Genomic DNA, 24,635 nt, shown 5'->3' with positions numbered 1-24,635 from the left:
TCTGGCTAAAGTTTTAGCAATTTTGTTGGGTAATTTTAATTTCAGTAACATAGAGGGCTTTGCTAGATGTTGAGGAGGATATAAAGACCAGAGAGCCTTTGATGATATAGTCTTGCCTCTGATAAATACCTTCAGTTGGGTAGGGGAAGGACAGGAAGTACTTATAGGACATATGGGCAGGAAAACAAGGACAGGACATGGCAGTGTCACCGGAGTTAAGAGCAGACAGAAATCCATCAAAGTGACGGGCATCAGATCTGACCGAGTGCAGCACGTTCTCGCCACAGCCTCCCGTCGTTGACCCCATGGGCCTCACAGGCCTGTGCGTGCCACTCCTGCTCGGAGCCCTCTCACGGCCCTGGTATTTACCACTCAAGTCTAGACCCCCGCCTGCCTTTCAGGGTGCTTTGTAGTTGGACTCGGCAATCTTTCCAGCCTCAGTCTCTTCCCCCAGCACACCCTCTCTGGTGGGTCTAGAACAGCCCCTGCGACCCCATGAATGTGGCACACTCAGCTCCTATCTCCTTTGTCCCAGGTCTGGAATGTCCTTTCCCTCTGACCCTCCAAGGAGAACCCCCCCAAACCCACCTCCCCTGTGACTTCAGGCTCAGCACACTCCCTCCTGTTTAACAGCATTTTCATCACAAATGTCCTTTGCTCCTTCTCTTGCATCCCAGAGCAGGGAGTGATTCCGGAGCAGGGAGTGACACTCAGTCGCCGCCTGTCAAGTTTCATACGACCAGCTAGAGGCAGGGCCAGGACCGAAGCCCGTCTCCCAGTGCGTGGGGAGGGTATAGCCGGCACTGTCCCGAGCTCAAGAACTGGCTTCCCTGTGTCTCTTCATAGGAAAATGGGGCACTAGACCTGCTAGTGTGGCTTGAATTCCCTAGCCTTTTCCAAGATCATTAGGAAGCCATCTGGGAAGCTAGAAGCCACACCTGGCCCAAGCCCAGGACAGTAACTTGTTAGCCAGAAGCTGCAACCTAGGCCCCCAATCCAAGTCTGACACGGTCTCAAATGAGGCTAGAAACCCCTCGTTGCCTCGGCCCTCTGCTGCTGCCAGCGCTGAGGAAGCAAACCCCGCTTCCCCGCTCAGTCTCCCCTCCCCCACAGGCCCAGAGCCTTTGTACACTTCATCTATTTATTTATTCATTCATTCATTCATTCATTCATTTATTTATTTAGGCTGCGTTGGGTCTTTGTTGCTGTGCACTGGCTTTCTCTAGTTGCAGCGAGCGGGGGCTACTCTTCGTTGTGGTGCGTGGGCTTCTCATTGTGGTGGCTTCTCGTTGCGGAGCACGGGCTCTCGGTGCGCAGGATTCAGTAGTTGTGGCACGTGGCCTCAGTAGTCGTGGCTCACGGGGTCTAGAGCACAGTCTCATTAGTTGTGGCGCACGGGCTTAGTTGCTCCGTGGCATGTGGGATCTTCCCAGACCAGGGCTCGAACCCATGTCCCCTGCATTGGCAGGCGGATTTTTTGTTGTTGTTGTTTGGTTTTTGTTGGTACGCAGGCCTCTCACTGCTGTGGCCTCTCCCTTTGCGGAGCACAGGCTCCGGACGCGCAGGCTCAGCGGCCATGGCTCACGGGCCCACCCGCTCTGTGGCATGTGGGATCTTCCCAGACCGGGGCATGAACCCGTGTCCCCCGCATTGGCAGGCGGACTCCCAACCACTGCACGACCAGGGAAGCCCGGCAGGCGGATTCTTAACCACTGCGCCACCAGGGAAGTACCACTTCATCTTTTAACAACAGACATCGACGGTGCTTTTGAGGGCGTACATGTGACTTCCTCACAGAAGTCAACGGAAGCAAACGTCTCAAACTAAATGAAGCTCTAGACCGCCCATTTTCAACACTCACAACAGTTTAGGAGTTTGAATAACTCATTGCAAAGTTAGGCTGACAATTATTGAATATATTTTCCACCTTTTATTTCCATCTGTATCATCCATTTTAAAAGACTTACAAGAAAAGATTTCCACCCATTCAAACTGGACTGCTCTCCAAGATTTTTTGAAAATGATTCCTGAAAAAGCTGGAGCATTTCGGCCAGCCCCTTAACAGCAACCACGTGGCCCACCTGCCCTCTGTCACAGGGGCTACCCGTGACTCCCGGAGGGCAGGGAGAGCCTTGGGAACACACCTGGCACTTGATTCATCCAGCACCCGGCTGCTGCCAGCTGTGTCCTGGTGCTGGACAGGGTTTTCATGTAATACACGTTTACGGAGGGATGCAGGGTGCAATGAGAACGGTTATTTGAGCTGTTAAGAGGCTACAACATATCTTTAGAAACAGTCTTCTGTAACACACCCAAGAACCCCCACAAAGACTTGGAGAAAATATACCTTAATCTCTGACAGGTATCTTACCTTAGCCAGCAGTGAATTTATTAATAGGACAGAAATGCATCTAAAAATGCTAATTAAAAGTAAGTTGCTTTGGTTAGCATTTAAGACTTTACCATTTAATAAAAGATTTTATTTTTGTAAAGAAGAACTTTGAATACATATATATTCTGAATTTCAGCCTGGAATTTCAAGTGCCTACTTTAGTAAGCTAAGCACAAAACATGGACGTTTCAGGCTGAGGGCGTCTGCCACCGTTTGGTGTGGCTGCAGGAGCCGATGCCTCATCATCAGGCCCCCAAAGCACTTGCAGTGGTTGAGGATCTAAAGGACATTTTCGGGGCGGGGCAGAGAGGCTGAAGCAGGAAGGCAGAGCTGCAGCACGGGAAGGAGGAGACGATCGAGCAGTGGGCTCAGGAGGGCAGGAGGGCAGGATGAAGAGGAGGAGACAGGGCCAGCTTTCGCTCCCATGAGCTCCTCCTGGATCCCTTCCCTAGCCGCCACCCTACCCAGCCCTTCCCATTTCTGGGTGGGGAAAAAAAGGAGCAGGGAGGGTGACATTAGGGATGCAGAACCTGAAGGCAGCTGGGAACTGCAAGATCAGGCCAGAGGCAGCTCAGTTCCCAAGACGGACCCTGGGGACCGGCACCCGCCCCCACCGACCCCACCAAGTCTCCTACTCTTTACATCCCTGTTCCCCACCTACCCCTCCCACCCCCAGGTAGGAAGCACTCTGGAGCAAAATCAGATAAAACATAGGGGGAAAAAAAGACCTGCATTACACTTTTCATAATGATAGAATTTATAAGCAGAAACTTAGTGCTTGTTTCTATTCATCATTTAGTTTCTCTTTGTTGCTGACTTTATACTTTCTACATAGGATAAGTACTCTGCAATAATAATTTCTTCGTCTTCCAGAGTTGAGTCAAGGTAATCTTCTTCATGCTCTGGAATATCTTCCAGGATTTCATTCACAGCCTCTGTCTCCATATCTTCATCTGTTGAGGCGCTAGAGGTCCCTGCAGTAAAGAGGTGCAGCAACAGGGGAGCTGAGGGAGGAGGACAGGAAGAGAAGCCTCCACGGGGACCAGAGGGACACACGTCAGCTCCAGCTCGGCCCCCCGCGCCACAGCGCCGAGCAGCCGGAAACGCGCACGTCTGCGAAGGCCCCTCGCGGCCCCCGCCCCGCCTGCCGGCTTCCGCTCGAGCAGACGCTCCCTCCCAGTCGGTCTTCAGAGACCGCAGACCCACCTGCAGAATCGGACGGGGATGTGGGTGGCGATGCTGAAGAATCTTCCGACGAGAGCTGCAGGTCAGGAGGAAGACTTCCACCGTTGTGGGCGAGGGTCTGGGCCGCCAGCTGGACGTTTCCCCGGAACATCCTCAGGGCAGCCTCGGCCGCTGCCGCATCGAAGCCCATGTACACCAGCTGGGAGAAGGCGGGGCGGCACTGCCGAGGGCCCAGGCCACGCGGCACGACGCGTGCCCCGCGCTCCCGCCCCCACGCAGAGCCGGGAGAGTCAGGTCGCGGGGGGACGCGTTCCCAAAGCCCACCGCACGCGTGCACCACCGGCCTTCCCGCGCTAACGTGCACGCGAGGCAGCTTGGAAAGGAAGGAGGAAGACCTGAGGCGGCCACGTTGGGGCCCAGTCACCTCAGAAAGGCAGCCGGCTCGCAAGCCAGAGGCAGCGCTGCGTGCACAGACCTCGTTGTCCCCGGGACCCTTAGCTAGGTCTCTGCAGCACACTAGGCAGGCTAACGCAATGGGGGGCACACGTGGACAGTCACTACGGTGACATCCCTGCAGGTCACAGGCAGGGGGATGGGAGGTGACGCACGAAGAGGCGTGTGTAGAAAAGAGGAGAAAAGCCCAAAGAAAACCTTCCCGTAGCTCCCCTGTGTTTCCTACTCTGAAGGAAATGCCTGTGCCTGGCTTCCACCCACTGCCATGCCCTCGGGCGGGCCGGTCACACCTGGAGCCCAGGGAGCCAAGGACTCGGCCCTGCCTGGCCGCCAGCCTTGTCCCGCCAGCCAGCCCCTCACGAGGCTGTACGCGCGGAGAGGGGCACAAGGTGCTGGCACTTACTTGGTCAATGGTTTCCCGAGAAGGACTTTCTTGATGGCTGTTGGTTTCCGGACCAGAATCGTTTAACCACCACATCTGAGGATGACTGAGAAGAATCTAGAAACGTACAGGGATACCCGTTACTCATCAGTAACATCCGCTCGGTCACTCAGGCAGAGGCTGAGCACCTGTCACGTGCTAGGCAGGCACAGCCGTGGGACACGCAAACAGGTGTAGGAGACTGTGGTGGACGAGGCACAGGGTGCTGTGGAAGCAGAGAAAAGGGACCCCTGACAGGCTGGGGCTGGAGAGGCTGCTGCTCAAAGGCGGCCCCCGCCAAAGGTCGTGTCTGAGTTGAGGTCTGGAGGATGAAGAAGATTATTCGAGCAAAAAGATCGCATCTGAGGAAGCAGGAAAGGATCTGAGGGAGCAGGTGGAAGGATTCCAAGAAAACAAGCTTGTTGCAGCTCAGCCTTAGGGGTGACAAGGTCATAAAGAGCTGTAAACGGAAAGCTATAAGCAGTCCAGGGCCACCCAATGCGACTTCTCTTTGGAAGGTGACATGCTCTAGGTTTACAATGTCAAGAAGAGCAGAGTTCTCTGGACCCTTGATTTCTCTATCACATGATACTTACTCTTAACCTTATAAAGCCCTTTTGGGGAACTTCCCTTTTAACACTAAATACCTCTATATCGAGCAAATGTATTCATGTGCTATTTGTATAATGAAAAACTAGTTTTGAGGCCCATCAGTCCCTCCACATATTCAGAATTTTTAAATTTCTCTAAGAAATCAAATCAGATATTCAAACAACATTTTTGAATTAAAAAAATACATTAATACATATATTTGAAAATTCAGTCGACCCTTGCACAACGCAAGAGTTAGGGGCGCTGACCCTCATCACAGTGGAAAATCCAAGTGTAACTTACTGTGGGCCCTCGGTATCCACAGTTGCTCCACATGCACAGATCGTGTAGTACTATATATAGTATTTACTGTTGAAAAAGGTCCACGCGTAAGTGGACCCACGCATTGCAAACCCATGCTGTCCAAGGGTTAACGGACCGACTAATGGGGACCTTTGAAGAATAGGACGGGAGGTCTTGAGAATAAAAGGCAAAGGTAGGGCAGGCTCCCCACTGCCTGCAGGATTCAGTGTGAACTCCTTATCAGGGCAAACAAGGTGATGCGGCCCGCCTAGCCCCTGCCTACCTGTCCAGCCCCGTCTCTGGCCATTCCCCACCCCGCCCCACCTCCGGCAGGTGTAACCCAGGCCTTGGCAACCCTGAGGCTCATGCTTCAGCGCTTGGCGCTGCCCCAGCTTCTCCTCCATCTGCCGGGCCCCCTCCCGTGACCCGCCCCCCAACTCAGCTTGCAGCCCCTGCTCCCCTGTGCTGCGCTCCCACGTGGTAGCCCTTACGCCACTGTGCTCTCTACGTCTGTCTCCCCACTAGCCTGTGGGCTCCCCCAGGGCAGGCGTCATCTCCGCTGAGACTCAGCACAGCGCCTGCCTCCTTACGTATCCTGTCTGCTCCTTGAACAAAAATTGGAAAGGACGTGGACCCGGGCAGAGTTACCACTAGTCTGGATCCCAACCTTTTTAGTCACTTCTGAGGACTTCTTTAAAAAGCCCCTTTGACAACATGTACTACTGACTAAATAATAAAACTAACTATTCAAAGAAAACATTTTAATTCAAAAAAATCATATTAAAACTTCAGTCACCTTTCTTTTCTTCCACCTTACTTGTTAAACTCCTGTTGCAAACAGAAACCTCATCAAAGTTCCTGCCCTGTGAGCCCTGCGGAATCGCGGACAGGCACTGAGGTGGGTGGGGCTCGTCATTCTGGCTCTGCCACTGGGTTCAAGAACCAGAGAGCTCTGACCCTTAGATCCAAACCAGGAATGAAGGGAAGGCCCGCAGTCGCAGGGCTCCCAGCGTCAGGAAGTACCAGAGAGCAGCTTCAGTGAAGCAGGGGAGGGGTGGCGCCTGGGCCGGGAGCAGGGCTGCTCAGGGAGGCCGGAGGCGGGGAGGGGTTACCTGCAGGGACTCCTCCAGGTTCCCGCTGGCCTGGTGGAGCGCCTGCTTGGCTGCGCGAGCGGAGTAGCCCATTCCTTTCAAATAGTTTATGTTCTCCAGGCGGCGTCTTTTCTTCTCTTTTTCCTCCTTCCTTATTTGGTCCAATTTCTTTAGGAAAACAGCAGAGTCACCAAGTTAGGGATTGCGGTTTTGTAAAAAGCCTTCTCAATCCATGCTCTGTAGGATTCTCGGGGTCACCAGGCAAAGTGAAAACCACAAGGTGAGGTGACCCTCTCTCTCCCCGTCCCGCCCAGCATGAGGGCCACCAGGGCAGAGACAAGGGGTGTGCTGCTCGTGGGGAAGCCCAGCGGGAGCCGGAGACGTCAGTCCAGGGAGGGAAGAGAGCACCTCAGGGACCACCACCTGGCACCAGAACAGGCCCCTGGGAACCAGCGGGCACATCCTGCAGACCCGCAGAGAGGCAGACGTGCCTTCTTCTAGGAAGTGGGGGGAGGAGCTTCCTGCATGGGTGGGAGGGCTTCTCAGCCTCTGCTATGTCACCTGGGATCTTACCGAAATGTGACTCTGAACGTGGGGGCCGTGGAGGGGGTGGGTGGGTCCTAGATGGCGCCCAAGCTACCGATCCACCCACCGCTCCCTGGGTAGTAAGAACTTAGTCCACTTAAAACCCCAAGAATGCTCAACGCCAGGTGACAAAGGTCACCTACCCCCGTGGTTCTCAACCCCGAGTCTCAGAGGTGCCTGGCGTTGCTCCAAGAGCCTGAGGAAGGCCACAGGTTCAGTCTCTTCTCCTCTTCCCACCCCGGCCCTCATCAGGAGAGTTCTGAGTTTGTTTTGAAAGCAAGTATCACTGTATTTTATTTCTATTTATTTATTTATTTTTTGGCTGAGCCGTGCGGCTTGTGGGATCTCAGTTCCCCGACCAGGGATCTCCCCGGCAGTAAAAGCGCACAGACCTAACCACTGGACCGCCAGGGAATTCCCACAAGTATCATTTTAAAAGGATTTCTGCTGATTAAAACAATAAAACTAAAACAGGTTTGAAAACCACTAACTGAATCCAACCTCATCATTCTGCCAATGAGAAGACGGAAATCTCTCAAGACAGTTAGGTGACCCAGTCAAGGTCATCACCGACAGCAGAGCAGAGAGACAGCTTCTGCACATTCTAGAAACGGTCAGCCCTCGGCCCAGCACAGGGAGAACAGCAGAGAAAACAGCTTTTTCCTTTGATGTATCTCCTCCTACCTCCATGGCTCAGTCCAAGCAACAAGGGTCCCCTCTACATTCTTACAGCAAGAACTCGGCCTCACCTCTTAGGAGAAGGAAGGAATCCTCGCCATGGAACCAAACACACCCAGCTGGCAGTAGGACTAGGCAGAAGGGGTGACTGCCCACAACATTTCCTGGGATGAAGACAACCTCAGCCTGTAACTTCCTGTTTACAACAGTGGGGAACCTACCTGTGAGCGAGCGGGGCTGACGACGGCTGGGCAGCTCTGCTAGCCTGCTGCCCAGCCCCTTCCCCGGGGCCGCGGTCCGTACCCCCACCGCGCCCTCTAACTGCCTCCTCTGGGCCAGTCTCCCCGACTCCGAACCCTTCTGCACAGGCCAGGTAGCTCACGCACCTGCTCCAGTCCCGCAGCGGCCCCTCCCCACACCCAGTCAGGCGCCAGCGCTCCTGGGCTCCGGCTCCGCCTCCCAGCTGACCCTCCCCGCTTCACCACAAGACCCACGCGGGCCGGCGTGATACGGAAGTCCGTATCACTCACATTTCCACTTTCATTCACACGTACACACCATGTAAAATGCCTCTACCCTGTCCCATCCTCTGCTTGCAGTTCCAGCCTCTTCCACTTACATTTCATAAGGCTAATAAGAAGCATGAATAACATTCAAGCAGAGAAAGACCCTCCCAGCCAGCCAGCCAGCAGACACAGGCCTCAGAGCTGACACAAAGTTGGGGCCTCAAAGAACACCTTTTCCTTATTACAAATGCCTAAGTCAGTTTTCTCTTAACCATGTAGATACACATGATATTTCTCTTTATACTAGAATTAGGAAAATAAAATAAACCAAGGAAATGCCAGTAAGCATTGCACTGCGAAATCTTATCGATACAGTAGGGTCAAATGTCGTGAGAGAACTGGGTTCTAGAGTCACGGCTGTGTACAGGCAAAACGACAACTTCTCTTAGGAAGGCCACCACGCTGCCTCTCACGGCCTCGGAACACTTCAGCACTGTCAAGGGACCTCAGTTTCATTAGTCTGTTTCTTTTGCCAGATGAGAAACTGGCCTGTACTCAGGGCCACGAGGTACAAAAAAGTCAAACTTTTAGGAATCACCTGTTACCCTCTACTCAGTGAGATGTTCAAACCTGGAGCTTCAGGAACTGAGAGGACGGCAGATTCACGGGAGCTCACAGGCGATGGGACTCGGAGCTGGCCTTCCCACCAGCCACCCCAGCTGTCCCTAGGGTGTGGGAAGCTGACTGGTTCCCCGAGTAGACCCTGACCAGCCTAAGCTAAGCAGACAGGCTCAAGCCAGTCAGGTCTTGGCACTCCCCTGGCCATGGCGACAGGCTCAAATGTGGCCAATCAGCGAGCAGCTCAGAACGTCTCTGAGGATTCTGGGACCCGGACCATGCTCTTGGTGTGATGGGGTGACCCCGGTAACAGAGGAGGCAGAGAGACAGAAACCAGAGCTCAGCAACAGGGCGAAGCCACTGAATGAACTAACCAGAGACCCGGCCCTCCTCTGGGCTCTTTACAATTATGTAGGCCAGTGAACCCCTCCCTTACCCTCTTTATTGGGTGTTTAAGCCAGTCTGAACTTGTTGCCTTCAACCAAAAGCATCCCAACTACACATCCACTGAGTGGAAGAGTGAGCAGGGTCAACTGCACTATATACACTATTGTTTTTTTATTTTCTCCAAGGGCTTACAGTTTAATTCATTAAATGCACATCTGATAGGACACCACTATTTTTTTAAAAAACACTTATTTTTGCTACTTATAAAAAATTAGGAAGTGAAGTGGTAACTTTTACCATTTTATAGTATCTTTTGGCTTTTCAGAACCTTCTGTAAAAACTCAGAATGCTATTCTCAGATGGGAATTAGAAAGTACAGGAGAAACCCAGAGCCTCAGTTCAGGTTTTGCCACCGATTTGACCCATGACCCCGGAAAAGACAACCTCTGAGCCTGTTTTCCTCATTTGTAAAACTACCATATTCGATATGGTAACATTCCTTCCAACTCTGAAATTCTGAAGTATTTTTTTTAACTGTACTTATCTCTAATTGTTTTAAATGATTATAGTTTTGAATCTTGGCTTTTATAACATAATGTTAATTGTTCATATGATCTGATTCATGTTTCCAGGCAAGAATGACACCTTGAACTGTAACAATGGCTCCCTGCAAAACACAGACACCTTTAAAATGGTTTCCAGAAATATACTATGATTAAAAAAGAGAGAGAGAGAGAGAGAAGACTGCTTGGATACTGTACTTATGAGCTACCTGCCACCATAGCAAAAATAAAATGAAGGAAACTGCACTGTCTGAAAACTGATGCAATTAAAAACGACAAGTTTTTCTCCTGACTTCCAAGTCTGAAGCAATAAAGAGTTCCTTGTTAATAATACCTACTACGGAATTGTCTTTTTCTGTTCTTGCACATCTGAGAGCTAAGGCACTTTGGAAATGATTTTGCCATTGCCTCAAGTTTCACACCTACTCAAAGGCAAAGGCCTCAACCAAGCGCTGCCAAGACCACATTAAGGTACCTCTCTGCGGTTGGTGATGTGGGCAGCTGCGTGGTCCACGTTCCCGTCACATGCCCTTAGACCAAGCCGAGCTTCCTGAGCACTAAATCCCAGCTGCATCAAACTGTGAACTTTTGATGGATCAATATATAGCTCTTTAAAGAGCTGACATGCCTACAGACAAAGAAAAATATAAGAATCATGTAACCATAGTAACATTAAAGCCTAACACAAAGCTAAAACCTAAAGGAAACTGGATTGTACCCAATGTGAATTAGGGTGTGTCAGATTTTAGATAAAACCTCTAAATGTGACCTATTATCAACCAGTGCAAATGCAAACAGACAACACCCTCTCTGCTCACATGACTTATATGCAGTATAACATGAGAAAATGGGCTGAGGACTGTGGGAGGGGCTGGTATCCATTATCTCCTCCTTTTTGGTAATAAAGTCCCCTGAATTTGAGCTGAGTGTAGCCAGATGGTCTAGGCCAATGCCATGGAGCAGAAATGACAGGAGCACCTCCTGAGTCACCTCTCTAAAGAGGCTTGCCCCGGACTCTCTCCCTCCCTCTGCTGGCTGGAAGAGGCACTGACAGGAGCCACCCCAGCTGCCACCCCAGCTGCCCCACTGCCCTGGCTGCTCACCTCTACAGCCAGATGAGAGAAACGGAAACTTCTAGCCAATTAAAGCCACTGCCTTTTTGAGGTTTCCTTATTACAGCATCTTGCCTGTACTCTCACAAATACAAATGTGTTTGAAGGAGAGGGAATGGGAGGGAGATGCACTTTCCTCACCAGTCACACACCACTGAGTTTATGAAATACTTAACTTCTGGAGATTAAAAAACAAAGTAGGTGAAAATGGTCACAACTCTGGAGCATCCATTTTCTTACCTTGTTGAGATATTCGTAAGCCTCTTCACCATTTCCACTGTGATAATTTCGGATACCTTGAAGCAAGTAAAGTCTTAAAAACAAGACTTTCTCTTTTCCACAATTTCCCTAGAATTATTGGGGGGAAAAAATAAACTGTCTTATTTCTCATTACAGGTCTGTAATACTCACATTTATAATTCCCTTCATCTCCACAGGGGCAAAATGGCATTCCTAAAATGTTTCTATCTTCACTATTGCTGATGGCAAAAGTAAGGATCCCAGGGTGCAACGGCATCGCCTGTCCCAAACAGAACACCTATCTCCAGGTGCCCAGGACAGGGGCGCCCCCTCTGGTCAGGAGGGAAGTATGCAAAAACCCAAACCAGGAATATCTCTTATGTTGCCCTGCAATTCCCAAGCAGAATTCTGATGACCTGTGGAAACTGCCTGAGAAAAATCCTTATTCAAAGCCCAGCTCTGGAGCTGTGACTCACTCGTGTGAACTGTCACTGTTCAAAATGTCTATTTTCTGCATTTAAACCTTTCATTAGACTCTAATGAATACAGTCACCAGCTCTCTCGGTCACAGTGGTCAATGGGTTTCTGTGACTAGAAGACCGTGTTCCTCTGGTCACAGGCTAACTTATAAGATGTTTAACAATCCCCTTAAAATAGAGCTTAAAAAGAACACATTGCATACTACTATCAAATAAATCACCTTTGGCAGCAGTCTAAACACTTTAACAGGAATAAACTCAAATTCTACAAATGGGCTCACTAATACCTAAAACTAATTACAGCAACATACTTTTATGTGGACCAGTCTCTGATGATTTTCTCCATAACAATTTTTAAAGCATTTCTGAGCCATGTTTAATTTTTTCTCTGCATCGTCCAGGCATTCCAGCTGTCCCAAGCGGAAGTAGCACCACACTATGTCCAGCTGGAGTACTGCATAGTTGTCCACAGTGTCCAGCAGTTCTCTGCAGCACTCGCTGCCAAAGACAGGAAATGACATCACTGACAAGAAGCAGTAAAAACCTTTTTGTGAATTACTGGAATTTTTTTTTCCAGTTTTTGGTGTATTTCCAAAGACTAAGACAGAGATCACAGTGTTTACGAAGGGAACTATATTTATAATCTGAATCCTTCCAATGGGAAAAAAAAAGGAGTTAGGGCTCAAGAATAGAAGCTCAACACCATCTGCCCTGGGAGTTGGGGGGGGGGAGAGACAGACAGACAGACAGATGCACACACACACCCTTGCCATGTTGGGAAAGAGGCTTGGCAGGAAGTGGAGATTGGGGCCACTGTGTCAGAACCCTTCAGCAAATGTGGGGAGACCATGCTTTAAAGCAGTGGTTTCCAACCCTGACTGCAAATTAGAATCACCAGGATGTGAGGAATTTTTCTTTCCTTTTCTAATTTTTTTTGTTTGTTTTTAAGAAATACTGATACTGGGACCCCACTATATCAATTATAACAGAAACCTCTGGAGGTGGGGCCTGGATGTTGTATTTCTAAAATCCCCCTAGGTGATTCTAATATACAGCCAAAGTTAGAACCCCAAAGCTTTAAAAGCACACTAAAAAAAAAAAAAAATCCTTACTTACTATGAACGCCTCAATTGATGAAGACTCTGACAAGGCATTCATGTCCAATCACATTGAAGGAGGGGAAAAACAATCCAGACAAATGCCAGGCTCTGAATGCCTAGCTGATCCTGGGGCCCAGGTGCAGGTTAAATGCTACTTGGCAGCTGTTGCAGAAGGCTGAACCCAGATACAGAGGAAGGGAGAAGACAGGCAAGGCAATGGAAGGTTGACAAAGATGGACATCGAGATAATTTATTTTGATTTTAAATTGTGATTATGTTACAAATTCATAATGCAAATCTAGATCTCAAGTTTGAACCCTCTTCAATAAGAAAGTAAAATGTGGAACATTCACGAACTTTAAAGATCTCATCTGTTTTTGTTTGTATTCTACTAAAAGACTGCTCTGGTATAAAACTACAAAACCTGCATGCCCTCAAGCTTCCCATCCTGCCCATCAAAATCTGCTTGGGGTGGGGGGCAGGGAAGAGCTCTGATTCTGTCATTTATGTTTGTTTTTTTAAAATAAATAAATAAAATTTATGTATTTATTTTTGGCTGCATTGGGTCTTTGTCGCTGCGCACGGGCTTTCTCTAGTTGCAGCGAGCAGGGGCTACTCTTGCTTGCAGTGCGCGGGCTTCTCATTGCGGTGGCTTCTCTTGTTGCGGAGCACAGGTTCTAGGCGCATGGGCTTCAGTAGTTGTGGCACGCAGGCTCAGTAGTTGTGGCTCATGGGCTCTAGAGCACAGGCTCAGTAGTTGTGGTGCACAGGCTTAGTTGCTCCGCAGCATGTGGGATCTTCCCAGACCAGGGATTGAACCCGTGTCCCCTGCATTGGCAGGCAGATTCTTAACCACTGCGCCATAAATGACAGGGAAGTCTCTGTCATTTATGCTTTAAAGCAGAAGTCTCCTAAGTGGAGTGCCTGCACTCCAGGGTACGTACAAGACAATCCACTGGGGCATAAGAATAATCTCTCAGAGCAGGATTTTCATATTTATTTGTGGTTGCTTTCTTTGAACATTTCTATTCTTTGTGAATGTTTTGTAACATACACACCATATTTTACACACATGCACATACATCCAGATGTATGACCAGATGAGGGGCACCTTCTCTGAATCTTCTGCTTGGCCTGAGAACTTGACATTGAGAGGAGAGGAAGAAGTTCATGGACCATGGTCTGATCTTACGCTCCAGGTGAGATTTACTGATCTACCTGTAGACACCTTCTGTTTCTGGGAGAGAAGCCTACCTCATCATTCTCATAAAAGCAGCAGACATTTAGCCAGTTTTCAAAGCCTCACACATGTGAACAGGCTTGTTTGTGTCTAAAGCATCAAGAGGGAGGACAGAAACTGCCTCCTTTCAGTTAAAAATAAAATCATGTGTATAAGTTTGACCCAGAATTGAGTATTTGTGCAGCCAAAACCAAAACCAAAACCAAAACGCAGCACAGGTCTCACATTAAAGAGGTTCATTTCATTCTTTTAGTTTAAAAAAATACTTTTTATCCATATATAGGGCTATAAAAGAGATCATGACATCACCTGTATATAATAATTTTGAAACTGTTAGGACTATATTTGAACCTGCTCATGTCACTCAGAAAAAAATTTAAAGACTTGTATAAAATTGTGTCTTAGAGTATATTTTTATTGATTTTGCTTTAGTAGCCTGAATAGTCAATAGCCAATAAATTTTCATGTTAAAAACATTAATTAAAATCAATGTATAACATTGATTTAAACAAAATATACTGAGCCTAGCTTTAGAAAAATTAAATCCCATTTGGGCTTAAGTCAGTTATTTAACAGAAACTTATTACACTTGCCTCATGAGTTTTACATTTTTTATATAAAATAAAGATATTAATTTCAAGAAAGGTAAGCTAAGCTTAGGTACCTGCTTTTTTTAAAAGGAAGGTTGGCTAAAAAGTCATTTTTAGTTTTATTACTGGCTGTAAGGAACTGGATTGTGTGTAGTTTTTTTTCGTATTTCTCGGTACATGGGTTCAATAAATACCATTAAGCGTTGCTTGGGATGCAGTTAAAAACATGTTACTTGAAAACAGCGACCTTTTCAGGGCTTTGTTTTAAGCTTTGTTAGGTGGGACCAGAGCAGCCTGCAGGGCAGAATTAGCCCTTCGTCCCACACCCTACTGAATTCTCTAGCCAATGCCCTGTTTCCCACAGGTTATTATCCGCCCTCTGTGACCTCTCTGCTTCCTGGAGGTGGTGCTTTCCCAGCCTGGGGGCAGGGCGGGAGGGACCTCACAGGCCTGTGCTGACCCTCACTCAGCAGAAGACTCCAGGGGCGCCCTGTGCTCTCTCCTCCCACCACTGTGGCCTCCCTGGATTCCGAGCTCCATCTCTTCCACTCAGGGGAGACCAGGAGGCTCTGCCTGGGTTTCTCCTCCGCACACTGAGGCCTGGGAACTCCAGGCAGTGAGCTGAAACAATTCACAGGGTTCCACTCGTTTGTTTCCCCACCTCAGGGACCACTGTCCTGCATTGCCAGAAAACCACTGTTTTTACACATTTTGCCCAGTTTTTCAGTTGTTGCAGGGGACAGGGTAAATCCAGTCCCTGTTACTCCATCTTGGCCAAAAGCAGAACTTCCATTTTTAGCTTTAAATAGGGGAAAGAAACTACTCTCAGTCATACTGCATACCATACCACAAGATGTACAAAAGAAAGCTGTGATAGAACTCTGAGCCTACTTGGAGGAGGCGGGAAAAACATCAAGGGGCAAAGGAAGAAGAACAACTTAAGTTTCTTCCACCTCCACCGCTGACTTGCATTAGAGTTGATCTCCTTTACGAAGAGAGGGAAGGCGCACAAAAATTACGCTAGTAAGTTGACCTGAATCAACAAATCCCCAGTAGAGAAAACCAGTATTTTCTACTTCAAAAGGCACCGACAATTATTATTGGATTATTATGTCTACTACTCACTGAACCTGTTAACGTACTATGAACTGAAGAGGGAGTTATCTTTATTCAGGGTCTCCCTGAGACCTGAAAATGATTTCAAGCAGGTGTCCAAGGTAAAAAGATTGAGAAAGGCTCATAGAGACAAATCAAGATCAACCATGTCTCAGTAATTGCTGAAGCTGGATTATAAGTGTATGGGAACTTATTATATTAGCTGCTATTTTTGTATGTTTGAAATTTTCCATAATAAAGCGTTAGAAACAATTATGGAAGGGAATGAACCATTTACTTGAATTTAAGGACCTGACTTGCAGCCTGCACTGCTACCTGTAGCAGGAGAGACTGAACCGGACACTCAGGAAACGGCAGAGACAAAGAGGCGGAGGAGGAACCCAGAGAGGAACCAAGCCCTCGTGCTGGTCCCTTTCAGCTTTGCCCCTCCTCCCAAATATTTTAGACAATCAATCCCCCTTTTTGCTTAATTTAAGTTTGTTCACTTAAGACACAAGTGTGCTGCCAATACAGCTGGCAAACTATATATACTTAGATTCATCTTCTGGAATGTACTGTATATATTGGGAATTCCTCAAAACGGAAAAGAAAATAACACTGATGTTGTTACCTTTTGAGTATTTCAAACATCAAGTCTATTTTTCAAATATTTCATCTGCCTGGATTATAGCTTCTCAGTACCGTTTCCCATTAAGAGGAGCCAGAAGCCCTTGAGAAAATGTTGGCTGTTGCTCTGGGGCAGGAAATATTCAGGATGAGTCTGGACCAGCTCTGGGCACGAGAGAGCAGAGACTACAAAGATTACCCCAGGATCAGGTCAAAGGGATGCAGGACCACCTGCCAGCTGAAGACAGCCAATTTAAGCTCTGAGGTGTGAAGTGTATCAAATGTGTTAAAATCCATGAGCTCATACTGATACTTAGAAGAAAAAAAAAAAAGGCAGGGAAACCTCACCGGTGATGTCATCTCTGGAAGATGCTAAGGAAGCAACTCATTTATTCTGAAAAGAAGAAAATAAAGGGAAAGAACCCAGCATTTTATTCTGTCTTTCTGTACAAATGGTACCTTAGGAGGACTAAACAGCGATAAGGAAAAATATTTTTGAAATGAATTCCAGCAATAAATGCAGAAGGAATAATAAGTTATCACCATTTTGGAGCGCCTAATGAAACAATGGATTTGGGGAATGCTCATCAACATCTACACCAAAATCATTAAGTAAAAAGCTGACAGGGACCTTATAATGGACAGTTCAGGCTGACAACATGTCATAAGAAACAGACATGATACCCTACATGCTTGCTGTAAAAAAAATAAGTGCAATTAGAACTTTTGCTTGAGGAACACATACTTGGAACCTGGTTCCAGAATCTTATATAACCATTGGAGAATGATGAAAGAGATCACTCTAGCTTATCTATTTTGATTTCACTCCCTATTGTGTACTTTATTACTGATCTTTCTTATTGTACTCTTTTCTTTGTATTCTATTTCCACACTTAAAAAATAATTTTATACAAATAGTACAACTATCTTGTAGAAAAGTTAGTCAAGAAACCAGACTCCCCTTCCCACCCACAATGCACCTTAATTTTACTATCTTGAGCAAAGCAGTGTTAGTGTTTGTTTTATTTTTTAGTTTTACTCAACAAGATAGTATGGTTATCTTTCCATGTCAAAATATATAAAGCTACATAATTTTGAAAAAAAAAAAAATAAGTGCATATGTTTATAAAATTCTTTACAGGGAAGAGAGATCAATTAGAAATGCGATGGGGAGAAACAGTTCACGAATCAGTCTACACCATAACTACGCTTTTACGTTAACCATCTTGGGTGAAAATCTGAAGTCTGAAGTGCACGGGGTGGGGGAAGGGTGCTGTGTATAACTGTCATCCTCCTTCAAACTGGCATTCACCAAGTACAAAAGCGCCTACCAGAAATATTTGTCAGCGTCCAACAGACATGGCAAGGCTATTCCATATTCTTTTCTTTTCAGGAAAGCTCTGCCTTTCTCATGATATCCCATAGCTAACATAAGGGCCTAGGAAAAAATAAGGATTTAAAAAAACATCACTTTAAACTATAATAAAACGAATTATATTAAAAGCATATTAAGTCTAAAGAAATCAAATACTGTGAAAACAAACAGACAAAAAACTCAAGATCACAACTAAATCTAAAAGCCAAAATTAAGGAAAACAGAATTAAACCTTCATTTCATTTAAACACTGAAACCAAGAACTCAATTTAACATGGCTGAAATGGTCAGAACCGGCACGTGTCCCTTCGTTTTCATCACTTTATTTTAGTATCGGCTGATCTAGATCTATTTCTAGTATCCCTAAGACTAAACATATTAAAAAACAGCCAGTAATGACTGTATCTTTTCTAAAAAGAGCATTCATTTAACTCTCTATTCTTAATCAGGTTTTTTCTGAAGTATTTGTCAACTGTAGCATTTCTAAAACAATTTTTGCAAGGTGATCCAAATTTCTTTAAAGTTCATTAATATTTTTGGATTTGAATTTGTATATAATTTGATTTTGTAAAGGTTTCCCCTAAAGATCTAAATATCATCATTTAATATACGAATGTAATATCTGCAGTGGGCAAATAGTTGCCATAAAAAATCAATTCAATGAGAGTTACAAAGTTCTCTTATTAAAACTTAACTTTAATCCTTAATTTTAAATCCATAATTCATATAGTGAAGCCAACTCAAAAGTGTCCTTTAAAGACCAAAAAATTAAAATTAACTTGACCCACAGTCACTGAAGCTTTTCATATAAGAAGCTACTGGACTCCAGCTCAGAGACTGATCTCATGGGCCAAGTTGTAGATGCTGCTAGAAAGACCCCCTTGGATATGTTCAAAGGTAAAACCACTTCCCCCTTACTCCAAATTAGACAACAGGGCTGTGGAGAGACAGGGGAAGAGATGGCAGAATCATCTGTCACACTTTTCCCAAACTACCTAGCACCCCAGCCTCCTCTTCTGATCCATCCCTTATGGAATGTGGCCCCCAAGTAAAATAAACTACAGCAAAACAAACACTGCCACAGGAAGCGACTGCTCCAGGACAGTGAGGTCCTGCCGTTCTGTACTCAGGCACTGAAACTCACAGAGTGAGCCGGCCAGATGCAGTGCTCATCATATGGTCATGTTCTCTGTTTATGAGCTGGAGACTGAAGGCTGTTTCTAATCCTTTATAATAACATTCCAAGATAAAATAAATAGAAAAACACTTCTGTTCTGACAGGAGATCAAAGAACAAGCCACAAATTTCTTACAGTACTTACTTTTCTTTCTGATGGAGGGATTCTGATTGATCTGCCCATCTGGTTAGCTATGTCTAAGTATGGTGTGGTTTCTGGATCCACCACCATCTCAGCTGCAACAAAACCAAAAGGAACTCCATTAGTTCAATGTTAAAAAGCAATGATGGTGACATTAAAAATGTTAGACTGTAGGGGAAGAAAGGCCAACAAGAAATGTGATACTCCCCTCCCACGCACGCTCCCGGCCCATTTGCGTGATTTGCTGCCACCTTTGAGGACTTGAGTGAAAAGTCTGAAGCTCTGTGTACCTCTCTCTGCCAGTATCTCCAGGCCTCTCTTAGTCCTCTGAATTCTTTTTTCTTTTAGTTTGGCTTCATTCTGCTCTTCTTCTTCAACCTGGGAGTTTTTTCTCACATCCTCTTCAGACTGTTTTAGTTCAAGCACCATAGCTTTTACATTGTGGGTCACTCCCTGTTCCTCAAGTGTTTTCCCTGTCAAAATCAGAAATGCATGTTTTAAAAAGAGTCATTAGGGCTTCCCTGTGGCGCAGTGGTTGAGAGTCCGCCTGCCGATGCAGGGGACGCAGGTTCGTGCCCCAGTCCGGGAGGATCCCACATGCCGTGGAGTGGCTGGGCCCGTGAGCCATGGCCACTCGGCCTGCACGTCCGGAGCCTGTGCTCCTCAACGGGAGAGGCCACAACGGTGAGAGGCCCGTGTACCGCAAAAAAAAAAAAAAAAAAAAAAAAAGAGTCATTAAATTTACTAGGTAATAGGCCATCTTCTATGTTAAATAGAATTCTTAAGCCTGCGTCAGCACTTGCAAACCACCATGCCACATGATTGGTAAGAAGATGTTTAAATTTGGCTGTTTACCTATGTTATTGTTAAGCACTGGTTAAAATCAGCCAGTGAAAATGAGCTGACTAAATTAATCCTTTGTAATTTTCTTTATTCTCATCATAAGATCAAACTAAAGCAATCAACTGTTGAGAATCTACTACAGAGAGAGACATGAATTCTCCCACCCTCTAGTTGGAGATATAATCCAGTTCTCAGCAATGGACTGGAGGCCAGAGTGCAGCGGTGCACTGTGAGAGGTAATTTACTGAAGTGGGTAAAAACAAACACCTTGGGTTCCATCCCTTCTTAACTCTATAGCCCTGAGTGAACCACTTATTGTCCACATCCTCATATACAAAATGGGAACAGAGACAGAAGTAGAAGTCAATGGAACAGAATGAAAGAGAATATGAACAAAATCAAAAGCTGGCTCTATGAAAAAAATTAATCAAATATACAAACCTAACAAAAATTAAGTCAAAGATGCAAAAAAAAAAAAAAAAAAAGAAAAAGGGTAAATATAGACAGCAAACATTATAAAATACCAAAATAATATTATGAACTATAAGCATATAAATTTGAACACATTTCTGAAAACTCTAGTTGGACACACATTCATATGCATAGGTACATATACATACACATATATATATTTAGAAACTCGACAACCATTCTAACATTTATATTGAAAAATAAAGGACTTCCTTGGTGGCACAGTGGTTTAAGAGTCCGCCTGCCAACGCAGGGGACATGGGTTCTAGCCCTGGTCCGGGAAGATCCCATATGCCGCAGAGCCCACGAGCCACAACTACTGAAGCCTGCACTCTAGAGCCCGCGTGCCACAACTACTGAAGCCTGCATGCCTAGAGCCTATGCTCCGCAACGAGAAGCCACCGCAATGAGAAGCCCTCGCACCGCGACGAAGATCAGCCCCCGCTCGCCGCAACTAGAGAAAGCCCGTGCACAGCAACGAAGACCCAATGCAGCCAAAAATAAATTATTAAAAAAAAAAAAAAGAAAAAGCAAGATCCATCAATGGCCAAGTTACCATGATAAAGAAGAGCCAAGAGGGAGACTCATCTCACTAGATTTTAAAGCCACAACAACAAACAAACAAACAAAAACCTCTGGTGAGACTATCTGTTCGGCCCTGGGCTTGAGGAAGGAACTTCTTAAAACACAAACAATAAGGTGAAAAACTGATGGATGTGATAACATCAAAATCAAGGATTTCTGCCCAAGAAAGGACACCACAAACTAATGAACATAGAGACGAGATGACCAACAGCGCGAAGATATCCAGAACAGGTAACAGGAAACGGCTAGAGGCGATGCTGGCAAGGACGGCCAGGGCTAGGCTGTGAAGGCTGCCTTGCGTCAGGCTGGGATGTGAAGCGGACCCTCCGCCGGCCACAGGAACCTCAGGGAAACCAAGCAGACTACAGTGCTTGCCCGGACTGCTGCAACAGCTGACTGGTCTCCCAGGTCCATTCGTGTCTCCTCCGCTTCCATTCCCCTACTGCAGCCAAGGTGGTCTTTGAAACGCAAACACAACTGTGTCTACTGCCCAGCATCAATGGCTTCCCGCCTCTCTGGAGGGAAGCCCTCTAATGCTGAGCAAGGCTCACGTCCAGGGTTCCTCAGCAGCACCACTGACGTCATGAGCTGCATGACGTCTCTGTTGTGGGGCCGTTCGGCGCCTTGATGTGCAGCGCCATCCCTGGTCCCTTCTGTTAACTGTCACGAGCACGACCCCCCCGGCCCCCTGCTGCCAAGTCACAACCCGAGATGTCTCCGGACAGCGCCACATGTCCCCTGGTGGCAAAATCACCCTTGCTTAAGAACCACCACTATAAGCTTTACAGTGTGGCTGCTCTGCCTGGCCCTCCATCCTTAAAGAGCACTAGCCTCTGCTCACCTACAAACTCAGCCACACCGGACCTTTTCAATCTCTCAAAGTCGCCCGGTGGAGCTCTAACACGAGGCTCTCTGTCTGGAGCCCTCCCCACCACAGCCTCCTCCCTGTCTTCACTCAGCTTTAGCTCTTCTCCCTCAGGGAGAATTTACTAGAAACTCTAGTTTACTTTCAGGACGCCGAGACTTCCATTCTGTAACATTTCATCAGACCTGTACTGAGTATCTTTGGAAAAGTTGCTTCCTGCTTTACCATTTTTATTTTAGTGAACTATAAAATAATTGGTTTTGCATTATATACGTGATAAAGCCACCCCAAATTTTTGAACAGAGGAAGAGTGAGAAAAAAAGATACAAAGTCATTATTTCTCTATTGACTTGATTTAAAAATTCTGCATACTTTGCCATAACATACCTAGTTGAAGTTGTTTCTTATTTATGACAATTTTGATATAATTTTCTTGAAATCCAAAGGTTTCAGCTATTCTGTAAAATAAACCAGAAAACTACAGGTTACCAAATTTGTTATTTATTACCCATGAAATAGATTTTGATCATGATAGCTATTTTATACGTTCTTCTCAGAAACACCGAGTATTCCAATTTACTGACTCACAACATTACTTCAGATAAAGTCAGCTACTAGATGGTTATTTGAAACTGTGTCAGAGACAATGTCCTTTTGTAAACTATCTGCTTTACTATTTGGTTCCTTGTGAAGTAGAGACCACTGGTGCTGTGTATCTGTTGGAACAGGAGGGCCGTAGCTGCATGTCAGGAGAAAATCCATTTCTATACCTTCTGCGGTCTCCTTGGAGGAGCCCATGATAGGGGGAGTTGTTCTATACAATCTCCTGCTCATTGTGTGTTGAATGAATGATGCTTCCTGATTCCATCCCTAACAGCCCTGATGTAGACCACAGAAGAAAATGAGAAAAATCACTTTAAGAAACACTGACTGGCTGTCCCTGGAGGTATTCAAAATACTTACCAGTTAAAAATACACAAGTAGGTGAAGTAATTGACCAGGTCTCAAAAGTTAGATTTTCACTGCTATGTGACAGGCAGGTATTTTTTTTTCTTTTTACAAATGGGCCAACAGCCTGAAACTGACTGAAATACTTCAGTGAACACCACAGCAAGCTATTAGTGCATTAAGGAATAAAATTCAAAACTAATGATCTGGCCAATATCAGGCTGTCTCCTATTTCTATCACTCATTCATTGATTCAAACACGTATCAAGTACATGCATCCAGAGTTCCCACCTGATCTCAAGTTACACCAGGAAGTGAAGGAGATTGCTGCAAGTCTTGAGTTCCCACTTTGCCCTTAAACGCCCGTGTGAGCCTGAATAAGTCCTTCAGCCTCAAAGCCTCAATTTTCCCTTCCATTCAGTGACGATAATCATACCTGCCCCATCTCTCTTACAGGATGGCCAGGGAGGATCAAATGAGCGGGTGTAAAAGAGCCAAGAGCACCTGGGGCACAGGGCACACAGATACTTACTTAGACCTCAGTTCTCTGCCAGTGACATGCAGTCGCGTCTCCAACAAGTTTTTCCTATCCTATTTAAAAATAAGACAAATAAAATGCACTTGAATTTGACACTTTTTGGAGCTGTTATTCTGCCTAAAAAACCAGACAGGTTGATATCAGATGATGTAAATAGTCGCATGCCTAGCATGAAGCTATTGAACAAAACCTGACGTGTGCTGACCCTGTGACCCGTAAGTCCTCACGGGGGCAGCAGTGTGGCACCACAGGCAGGGCTTCAGTCTCTGGGGGAAGGTCAGCTGCTCAGGGGGGTTTGTCCCCTGTCTACTCAAGGGAGCTGGCCTCTGCTCCACAAGGACCCATCCCACAACCTCTGGCACTAGGGCCACCTCAGTGAGCAAGAGAGATAGTCCCTTCAGCGCTCCCAGTGAGGGAGCAGCAAGACACGTTCTTGGAACCTTTCCTTCTCGGATGGCTGGGCTTCAGAGGAAAACATGGGACCACCAGCGACACCTATGAGACCATGCAAATCATCTGCTCTGATTCCATACTCACCAATCAGCTTTCTGACTGGTGGCCTGGTTTCCCAGGTACTCGACACTAGCAATGAAGAGTCCTGTATATACATACTGCCCTTTAATTTCCCGAACTGGCATTCTGAGATAGATACATATATAATTTCCTTCTTCTAATAAAGCTCTTTGTTTTTCCTAGAAATTTTTAACAGCTTTATAGAGAGGTAACTTACATACCTTAAAGTTCCCTGCCTAAAAGTCAATGGTTTTTAGTATATTTACAGTTATACAACCGTTATCATAATCAAATTTCAGAACATTTTCACCATCTCCCCAACCAAACATGTGCCATACCTCCTATTCCCTCCCCTTCCCCCACCACAGACAACCATGAATATATTTTCTGTCGCTATGGATTCGCCTACTCTAGATATTTCATATCAATGGAACAACACAATACATGGCTTTTTGCGTCTGGCTTCTTTCATAATGTTTTTGAGGTTCATTCATGTTGTAGAGTATCAGTACTTCGCTCCTTTTTATGGCTGGATAATATTCATTGTATGGGTGCACTCCATTTATCCACCGACAGACATCTGGGTTGTTTCCACCTTTTGGCTATTGTGAACTGAGCTGCTACAAACGTTCATTTACAAGTTTTTGTGTAGACATAGTTTTCATTCCTCTTGGAGTAAAATAGCTGGGTCATATGGTAACTCTTATACACACTTATTTTCATTTCTTCTGAGAATAATTAACATTGATCAGTCTGAAGAGGCACCCTTGGGTGCCCTGCCTCAGTAACGTTTCTGGACTTCAACTACTGAGGACGTGGCCCTGACACAGGTGGCCCAGGTTACGGTGGCCCTGCTTGGGCGCTCAGCTATGCCTCTGGCTTCCACTGGCATAGAAAAAAAAGACGAATTCCTTTGTGATGTG

At 46.2% G+C, this 24,635-nt stretch overlaps 2 protein-coding genes across 3 annotated transcripts in view; one reads left to right on the top strand and one right to left on the bottom strand.

Annotated features, from left to right (window-relative positions):
- Positions 1-10,098, top strand: part of WDR86 (WD repeat domain 86) — a 37,910-nt gene extending 27,812 nt beyond the window's left edge. Inside the window, exon 7 of the mRNA XM_082632134.1 lies at positions 9,843-10,098. Within this exon, the coding sequence (XP_082488260.1) occupies positions 9,843-9,860 (18 nt within the window). The 3' untranslated portion in view covers positions 9,861-10,098. The remainder of the gene's footprint in view (positions 1-9,842) is intronic.
- The window catches only part of NUB1 (negative regulator of ubiquitin like proteins 1), a 28,343-nt gene continuing 5,615 nt past the window's right edge, over positions 1,908-24,635 (bottom strand). For both annotated transcript variants that reach the window (XM_082632114.1, XM_082632113.1), the window contains exons 4-15: positions 23,194-23,252; positions 22,101-22,171; positions 19,240-19,422; positions 18,953-19,044; positions 17,588-17,694; positions 11,916-12,102; positions 11,126-11,233; positions 10,249-10,401; positions 6,458-6,604; positions 4,434-4,529; positions 3,599-3,776; positions 1,908-3,366 (exon numbers count right to left, since the gene is read on the bottom strand). In XM_082632114.1, coding sequence (XP_082488240.1) covers positions 3,188-3,366; positions 3,599-3,776; positions 4,434-4,529; positions 6,458-6,604; positions 10,249-10,401; positions 11,126-11,233; positions 11,916-12,102; positions 17,588-17,694; positions 18,953-19,044; positions 19,240-19,422; positions 22,101-22,171; positions 23,194-23,252 — 1,560 coding nt within the window. In that variant the 3' untranslated portion in view covers positions 1,908-3,187. The remainder of the gene's footprint in view (positions 3,367-3,598; positions 3,777-4,433; positions 4,530-6,457; positions 6,605-10,248; positions 10,402-11,125; positions 11,234-11,915; positions 12,103-17,587; positions 17,695-18,952; positions 19,045-19,239; positions 19,423-22,100; positions 22,172-23,193; positions 23,253-24,635) is intronic.

This window comes from Mesoplodon mirus, assembly GCF_964341445.2.
Source record: "Mesoplodon mirus genome assembly, chromosome: 9".
Taxonomy (NCBI): Eukaryota; Metazoa; Chordata; class Mammalia; order Artiodactyla; family Ziphiidae; genus Mesoplodon; species Mesoplodon mirus.
The sequence above is the reverse complement of the archived record's forward strand: the minus strand, read 5'-3'. Positions and strand labels throughout refer to the sequence as shown.